This window comes from Nicotiana sylvestris, chromosome 6, assembly GCF_000393655.2.
Source record: "Nicotiana sylvestris chromosome 6, ASM39365v2, whole genome shotgun sequence".
NCBI lineage: Eukaryota > Viridiplantae > Streptophyta > Magnoliopsida > Solanales > Solanaceae > Nicotiana > Nicotiana sylvestris.
Window position 1 is genome coordinate 81523290 of NC_091062.1, and position 9010 is coordinate 81532299.

The 9010-nt window shown below is 43.3% G+C and overlaps 1 protein-coding gene across 1 annotated transcript; it reads left to right on the top strand.

Moving 5' to 3' along the window:
* The first annotated feature begins 571 nt into the window (after nucleotides 1-571).
* On the top strand, nucleotides 572-2361 carry LOC138870850 (uncharacterized). Its single transcript, XM_070148690.1, has 4 exons — nucleotides 572-839; nucleotides 968-1323; nucleotides 1411-1562; nucleotides 2064-2361. Exons 1-4 carry the CDS (start codon nucleotides 572-574, stop codon nucleotides 2359-2361), a joined length of 1074 nt encoding a protein of 357 aa, XP_070004791.1.
* The last annotated feature ends 6649 nt before the right edge of the window (nucleotides 2362-9010 follow it).

Below are 9010 nucleotides of genomic sequence, written 5' to 3' on the forward strand. Positions count from 1 at the left end.
TTTTGAGGTATAGCCGGCAAGCCGGCATTGTCATAACTTGTCTTTTCCTCCTAAGAGGCTCTTTAGACATATGTGTGGGTTATGTACGAGTGTTGGATGGGCCTGCGAACTATGATGTAATTCAAATTCTCACTTTGCTAAAGTGTAGTTGCATGGAATCTTGGAAATTATCGATGGTTTAATGTTGTGACTTAAATTTATCTAACATTGTAGAATGCACGCTCTTTCCTCGTATAAATAAATAAATGAAAGCATGGTTTCCTTATTCGTATCGAGTTGGGTAGAAAGTGCTTGATAAGGCTTGCTCAGTTGGGGGCTGCTCGATTGAGCACCGGTCACGCCTCCCGAGGTTGGGGCGTGACAAACTTGGTATCAGAGCCTAAGGTTTTAAAGTGTCCTAGGATGTCTCGGAGCCGTGTCTAGTAGAGTCCTTCTTATCGGTATGTAGTCGACCACATCTATAAGTTGGAGGCTACTTGGGCATTTAGGAATAACATCCTTCTTTGATATTTCAGATCGTGTGGTGACACTGTTCTCTCTCTAATTAGTGCATTGTTCTATCTTTCAGTAAATGGCACCTAAGAAGAAAGGAAGAATTGGACAGGAAGCCAATGCTAATGACACTTCAAGAGTGGCTGATGATTCACTGTTTGATACCGTAGGTGAGGGTAGCCGCCCTGCTATCACTCTGTTCGATTTTTCTATTCCAGAGCAAACTTCCCCAGTCCCTACACCCGTGGAGGGTACCACTATCCCTCGCGATGATACCACTGTCCCTCCTTCAGCCCCAGTTTCCGGTTCTGGTATTTCTGATGGAGATCTTGGGGAGCTATTTAGATGTTGACCCAGCTAGTGGCCTCTCAGGCCCAAAGGTAAAATGTTGCCCCCAGTTCATCCAGCCAGCAAGAGGATTCTACTAGTTCTAGGGTAAACAGATTTCTTCAGTTAGACCCTCCAGTGTTTTCAGGTTCCAATCCAGAAGAAGACCCTCAGGATTTCATTGATGAGATACACAAGACCCTCGGGGTTATGCGTGCAACTAAGACGGAGGGAGAAGAGTTGGCTGCCTACCGTCTGAAAAGGGTGGCCTATTCGTGGTTTGAGTTGTCGGAAGATTCCCGAGAGGAGAGGCATCCTCCGGCGAGGTGGAGCGAGTTTGCTGATGACCTTTTAGATCATTTCATGGCCACTGAGACAAGGGCAGCCCGTGCAACAGAGTTTAAAAATTTGAAGCAAGGTAACAAAAGTGTGTGGGAGTACCACATGGAGTTTGCTCGCTTGTTCAAGTATGCCATTCATATGTTGCCCACAATGGATGCCAGGGTGCGCTAGTTTGTTCAGGGCCTTAATTCTTTGTCTATTTATGAGGCTTCTACAACTACATTGAATTCTGTCATGAATTATGGGAAGATGGTGGCATTCGCTCAGGCCACAAAGAACTATAAATTGAAGAACAGAATGGAGAAAGAGGGTAACAGCAAGGCCCGGTCTACAGGCAACATGAAAGAGTCACTAGGTGGGGAAAGATCAGCTTTCAAGGGAGGATCATCAGGGCCTTCCCAGTCTGTTGCATAGTCTTCAGCCAGTGCACCGCCATCAGGGCCCAGCCAGCAACAGTGGAGTGATTTCAGGCCTAGTCAGGGCAACAGGGGATCCCATCAGCGGGGTCGATCACGAGAGAGGTTCCAGCAGCAGCAGAGGTCCCCGTGCCCCAGGTACAGGAAGATGCACTCGGGGATTTGCTACATGGAGTTGCCCGTATGTTATGGATGTGGGATGAGGGGTCATATTCAGAGTCATTGTTGTGTGTCCAGCCAGGGAGCAGGTAGGGGCACAGCATAGCCAGCCAGCCGAGCAGTTGCTACATCTTCAGCCTCGTCTCAATCTCGAGGTACCCCAGCACCTGCACGGCGTGGTGCAGCTAGGGGTGGTGTGCAGAGTTCAGGAGGACCCAGCCAGTTCTATGTTATGAGTAGACGCCAGACCGCAGAGGCTCCCCCAGATGTTGTTACAGGTATTCTGATTATCCATTATCATGATATGTACGCATTTGTTGACCCCAGTTCCACCCTGTTCTACGTTACCCCTTTTGTTTCAATGGAATTCGGGAAAGAACCAGAGCAGCTTCATAAACCCTTCTTGGTGTCTACTCCGGTTGGTGAGTCAATTTTGGCTACTCGAGTTTATAGAAGTTTTACTGTCACGATGTGTGGTAAGGATACCAGGGCCGATCTTATTGAATTGGGAATGGTGGATTTTGATGTAATAATGGGAATGGATTGGCTTTATTCCTGTTTTGCCAAGCTTGATTGTCGAACTAGAACTATGAGGCTTGAATTTCCTAATGAGCCCGCTATTTAATGGGAGGGAGATAATGTAGTGCCTAGAGGTCAGTTTATTTCCTACCTTAAGGGCGCGAAGATGATCAAGAAGGGGTGTATCTATCATTTAGTTCAGGTTACGGACACCAATGCCGAGGAGGTTAGCCTTGAGTCTGTACCAGTTGTGAATGAATTTTTGGATGTCTTTCCAGATGAGCTCCCTGGGATTCTACCAGACAGGGAAATTGATTTTGGGATCGATGTGCTGCCAGGCACGCAGCCTATATCAATTCCACCCTACACAATGGCACCGACAGAACTGAAAGAGCTAAAGGAACAATTAAAGGATTTTCTAGAAAAGGGTTACATCCGGCCGAGTGTATCTCCGTGTGGTGAACCGGTCCTATTTGTAAGGAAGAAGGATGGGTCTCTGCAGATGTGTATAGACTACCAGCAACTCAACAAAGTCACAATAAAAAATAAATACCCTTTACCAAGAATAGATGACTTGTTTGATCAACTGCAAGGTGCTATGTGTTTCTCAAAGATTGACTTGCGGTCCATGTATCATCAATTGAAGATAAGGGAGCAGGATATTCCAAAGACGGCTTTCAGAACTCAGTATGGGCACTTTGAATTTATGGTGATGTCCTTTGGGCTAACAAATGCCCCAGCAGCTTTCATGGATCTTATGACTCGAGTCTTCAAGCCTTTTCTATACTCCTTTGTGATAGTATTCATTGACGATATTCTTGTGTATTCCCGAAGTCGGGAGGACCATGCTGACCACCTCAGGGCAGTTTTGCAGACTCTTCAGCAACATCAATTGTATGCAAAATTTTCAAAATGTGAATTTTGGCTTGAATCTATCGCGTTCTTGGGTCATGTTGTTTCCAGGGAAAGAATTATGGCTGATCCTCAAAAGATTGCAGCAGTGAAGAATTGGCCTAAACCTACCACTCCAATGGAGATTCACAGTTTCTTGGGTTTGGCCGGGTACTACAGGAGATTTGTGGAGGGTTTTTCTACTCTTGCCTCCCCATTGACTAAATTGACCCAGAAAGCAGTTAAGTTCCAGTGGTCAGATGCTTGTGAGAAGAGCTTCCAAGAATTGAAATCAAGATTGACTACAACACCGGTACTAACCCTGCCGGAGGATACAGAGGGATTTGTGATTTATTGCGATGCTTCCAGGATCGGGCTCTGGTGCTTGTTAATGCAACATGACAAGGTAATAGCCTACGCTTTTAGGAAACTCAAGAATCATGAAAAGAACTTTCCAAATCATGACTTAGAGCTTGCGGCAATGGTGTTTGCGCTAAAGATTTGGTGGCATTATATATATGGGGTCCATGTGGATATATTCACGGACCACAAGAGCCTTCAATATATTTTCAAGCAGAAGGAGTTGAATCTGAGGCAAAGAAGATGGCTAGAGTTACTCAAGGACTATGACATTGATATTCTCTATCACCCGGGAAAGGCTAATGTTGTGGCAGACGCTCTTAGTCAAAAATCTATGGGAAGTTTGGCTCATTTGGAGGCATGTCAGAGGCCGTTAGCTAGGGAGGTCTACCAGTTGGCTAGTTTGGGAGTTTGCCTTGCGGACTCTAATGAAGGAAGGGTAATTGTGCAGAATAGGGCTGAATCATCGCTTGTGGCAGAGGTGAAATAAAAGCAATTCAATGATCCATTATTAACACAACTGAAAAGGGGATTCACAAACACAAGAGCACAACTTTTTCCCTTGGTATGGATGATGGTACCCTACGATACCAAGACCGCCTATGTGTTTCTGATATTGACGATCTTCAGGGAAGGATCATGGCAGAAGCTCACACTTCAAGGTAATCCGTGCACCCAGATTCTACGAAAATGTACCATGATCTCAAGGAAATTTATTGGTGGAACAACATGAAGAAGGATGTGGCGGACTTTGTGGCAAAATGTCCGAATTGTCAGCAAGTGAAGGCCGAACATCAAAGGCCCGATGGATTGGCTCAAAGCATAGAAATTCCAATGTGGAAGTGAGAGATGATTAACATGGATTTTGTGGTAGGGTTGCCGCGCACTCCGCGCAAGTTCGACTCAATTTGGGTAATCGTGGATCGACTCACAAAATTAGTGCAGTTCTTGCCAGTTAAAGCTACCGACACATTGGAACAGTATGCCCAGTTGTATATCAAGGAAATAGTCAGGTTGCATGGTGCTCCAGTCTAAATGATTTCTGATCAAGGGGCTCAGTTCACCGCCAAATTTTGGAAGAAATTTCACCAAGGTTTAGGCACGCAGATAAATCTTAGCATAGATTTTCACCCTCAAACCGACGGGCAAGCAGAGCGGACCATTCAGACGCTTGAGGACATGTTGCGTGCTTGTACTGCCACTCATAGAATTTGCTTACAACAACAACTTCCATGCTAGTATCCAGATGGCATTATTTGAGGCATTGTATGGTAGGAGATGTAGGTCTCCCATTGGGTGGTTCGAGGTTGGAGGAGAGGAATTGATAGGGCCGGACCTCGTGCATCAGTCAATGAAGAAAGTCAAGATTATTAAGGAGAGGTTGAAAGCTTCTCAGAGTTGCCAAAAGTCTTACTCGGATGTTCGTCGCAGAGATTTAGAGTTCAAGGAAGATGGTTAGGTATTTTTGAAGGTTTCCCTTATGAAGGGCATCATGCGGTCTGGGAAGAAGGGAAAATTGAGTCTGAGGTATGTCGGACCATACAAAATCATTCAGAGGATTGGTCAGGTGGCATACAAGCTCGAGCTACCACTCGAGCTGTCATTGGTACATCCGGTCTTCCATTTGTCTATGTTGAGAAAGGTAGTTGGAGATCCGTCCACTATTGTGCCGGTTGAAACTATTGAGGTTAATGAAGAGCTGTCATATGAAGAAATTCCAGTTGTCGTTCTTGATAGGCAAGTTCGAAAATTGAGAAATAAGTAAATTGCATCCGTGAAAGTGTTATGGCAGAACCAGCAAGTTGAGGAAGCCACTTGGGAAGCCGAGGATGAAATGAAAAAGAAGTACCCACATTTGTTTAAATAGTCATGAAATAGCTTTTATGCACTTAGCTCCTATGAACTATTATTTTTTGAATTAATCTATGTAAAACTGTCATGTTTTGGTTATATATATATATGTTGCCTATGCGGCCATGGTTAGTATTGTACGAGTTATGTTATGCCTATGGAATGTGTACCTGCTGTTAGGATGTGTTTCTGGGGCTCTCTGACAAGTGGATAAGGCCCAAATACAAAGGAAACTCTGGCGAAATTTTCGGCAATTCAGGCAGTTAGCCAAATTTGGAGACTAATAGTATGTTTAGGTTGAAAAAAAAAAAATAATAAGGTTGCATAAGAGATTGCTAATAAGCAAACCTTGATCCTCATTCGAGGACGAATGATCTCAAGTGGGGGAGGATGTGAGGCCCCGCGAAAATTTCTACTCTAAACCCGAAAGCTCGTAGTGGCAATTAGGAATATGTGTTAGAGATGCGTAAAATTCTTCGCGGCAAGCTTGCTCGCCGTGATTCAGACCCTTTAGAACTGGTCTATGCATTAAAAAGTCAAAGAATAATGTTTTCCAGAAAAGTTCCCTTTTTGCGGTCCACTATGCAGTCGCATAATAGGAATGCAGACCGCAAAGTGAAGTAGTGTGTTGGCCAAATCGATGTCAACTATGCGGACAATTATGCTATCGTATAATCGATATGCGGGCCGCAAAGTCATCGCATAATTCCCTTGGGATTTTGTAAGGGGTAGTTCTATGGTGCATTATGTGATCGCAGAACGGGTATGCAGACCGCATTTCTGCCGCATACCCAGGCAGTGTGTTAAGGTCTTGGGGAGCATTTTTGCGGTCCATTATGCGGGACGCATATCCACTTTGCGATCGCAAATGCGATCGTAGATCCGAGTCGGGGCTCCAGTTTTCTAAAATTTAAACCCGACCCCTTGTCGTTATATCCGGTGTAATAGCTCATTTTGAGCCCATTTCCTGACACTTTCAGAGAGAGAAAGAGAGAGGGGTCTAAGAGAGGGGAAGTGCTTCCCATCAAACTTACTCCATGAATCCTTGGTAAATCATTGAAGATAATCAAGTGAGGGACCTAAACCCTCATCCCAAGAGGTAAGGCTTCATCACCTTAGCTCTAATTTTTACACATGGCTACAAAGGGTCATTGGTCAGATAATTCATGGGGATAAGGGGGTTTACATTGCATGCATGTGTTCTTGAAGAGTATGAGGAATTATAAAAGAGGAGGCATGGGCAATGGGCTAGTGTAATCTTGCATAAAAGAACCATAAGACCTTAATAAACACTAAATGCTCGGTAAAATGCCCAAGAGAGCTTAGATTATGGTCTTTTCTTGATTATGAGTTAAATTGTGCTATATTGCTTAAATAGATTGAAGTGCGAACATTCCAGAACGTTATAGGATTAAGGAAAGCTCGGTTGAGGTATGTATGACTAAAACCCCGTCTTTTAGAAATTGAGCTTCATCAGTGTTTGTATGAATATGGTAAGGTTAAAGTTGAATTGTTGAATTGATTATTATTTTACATATGTTGGTGTTGTAACCTTATATGCGTGAAAGATGTGTCTCAACATGATCAACGTGCTATCTTGATAACTTGAAAGGGGCAAAAGATATGAATTATGTAGTGAAATGCTTAGACCTTAAATTTAGATCGTACTTGCACTGTTGTGGCATCTAAGTGAAGTCTTATCTATGCTTACAATTTAAGTTGCTCTTGTGTGCACCTACTGTCCTAAATGGCAGAGCTAATATTGAATTTGGGAACGATGTAAAATGCGGCCTAGTGCCAAGAATGATATGATAAGTTGTGGCCCCAAGTGCCTATGAAATGATATATGTGAAATGAATTGATTAATGAGAAGGAAACAATGCCTTGGTAAGGTGGCCTAGCCGATCGGGCCGAGATCGGACTCCGCTCAAGATTGCGGTTGTATTGTGTATGAATTTCGGAAAGGAAAATGAGATTGTAATTGAAATATATGTCTCAAATGAGGTGACCTAGTTGATCGGGTCGAGATCGGACTCCGCTCAAGATAGCAGTGGTATTGTGAACAATGATGAATAGTGTAAAATGCCCCAAACTAAAAGCTATGTAAAAATGATATGGAAGTTGTATGATTCTTTTATTTGATAAGGTGGTGATCATTTAAAGCTTGAGTTATACTTGTGATTTCTTATTCTTGTATGAAAGTTATTTCTAACTAAATGGTGTTTAGTTATACATACTAGTAATATTCCATGGTGGTAACGTCCCTTTTGCCGAGGGCGCTACATTTTTAAATGAATGTTGGTGGCTCCATTGCAGATAGTGCGGATCGCGCGTAGCAGAGTACATTCTTCTTGAAGTCTTGGTGAACCCATTTCTCCTTCAAGGGGTTATATTGCGCATCTTTTGTTGTAGGCTTCTACTTTTGAGGTATAGCCAGGGCCTTGTTGTCGGCATTGTCATAACTTGTCTTTTCCTCCTTAGAGGCTCCGTAGACATACGTGTAGGTTATGTACGAGTGTTGGATGGGCTAGCGAACTATGATGTAATTAAAATTCTCACTTTGCTAAAGTGTATTTGCATGGAATCTTGGAACTTATCAACTGTTTAATGTTGTGATTTAAAATGATCTAACATTGTAGAATGCACCCATCTTTTCTCATCTAAATAAATGAATGAAAGCATGGTTTCCTTATTCGTGTCGAGTTGGGTAGAAAGTGCTTGATAAGGCTTGCTCAGTTGGGGGTTGCTCGATTGAGCGCCGGTCATGCCTCTCAAGGTTGGGGCATGACAGTCTCGGAATCCGATAAATATCACATCAATAGAATCCTCATCTTCTCACGAGTCTACCCATATCAAATTCATCGAAATCCAACCTCAATTGTCTATTCAAATCCCCAAAAGAATTCTCAAACTTTTCTTCCATTTTTCCCCAATTTCCACTCTAATTTCTCAAATTAAATGATGAAATTCAAGACTAAATCATGGAATTAAACCAAATATGAATGAAGAATACTTACCCTAATTGCTCCACTGAAAATCTCCTCAAATTTCACCTTCTCCCGAGCTCTCCAATGGTTTTTGTGATATTGGACTTAAACCCTCGTTTATAAAATATAAACTAACTGCCCAGGTTTAACCTTTCGCGAACGCGGTAGCTCCCTCGCGTTCGCGAAGCACATTTGCCTCAGACCCTGAAATCCTTCTACGCGATCGCGATGAACCACTCGCGAACGCGGACCTTTACTAGCTCAACCATCGCTAACGCGACAGCCTCCTCGCAAACACGAAGAATACTCAGCTTACCCTTCGCGTTCGTGTCTACACCTTCTCGAACGCGAAGAACAAAATTTTCCATCTCAGAGAACACTCTTCACGAACATGAAGCCCTTCCGCAAACGCGATGAACAAACCTTCTGCAACACAAACCAGCAAAATCTACCAATACTCAAAACCGAAGATTGGTCCGTTAACCACCCGAAACTCACCCGAAGCCCTCGGGACCTCAACCAAACATGCCAATATATCCCATAACATCATTCAAACTTGTTTCAACCTTCGGAACATTCAAAAGAACATCAAAACACCAAGATCACATCGGATTCAAGCCTAAAAATTCCAAAAACTTTCAAATTTCGCCTTTGATCAGAAAGTCC

Excerpts from the sequence above, each read along its gene's own strand:
- LOC138870850 (XM_070148690.1), top strand. The coding sequence starts at position 572 with ATGGCACCTAAGAAGAAAGGAAGAATTGGACAGGAAGCCAATGCTAAT. Across the intron at positions 840-967 it reads TCTTGGGGAGCTATTTAGAT|GTTCCAATCCAGAAGAAGAC; the intron begins GTTGACCCAGCT and ends CAGTGTTTTCAG. Across the intron at positions 1,563-2,063 it reads GGATCATCAGGGCCTTCCCA|TTCCACCCTGTTCTACGTTA; the intron begins GTCTGTTGCATA and ends TGTTGACCCCAG.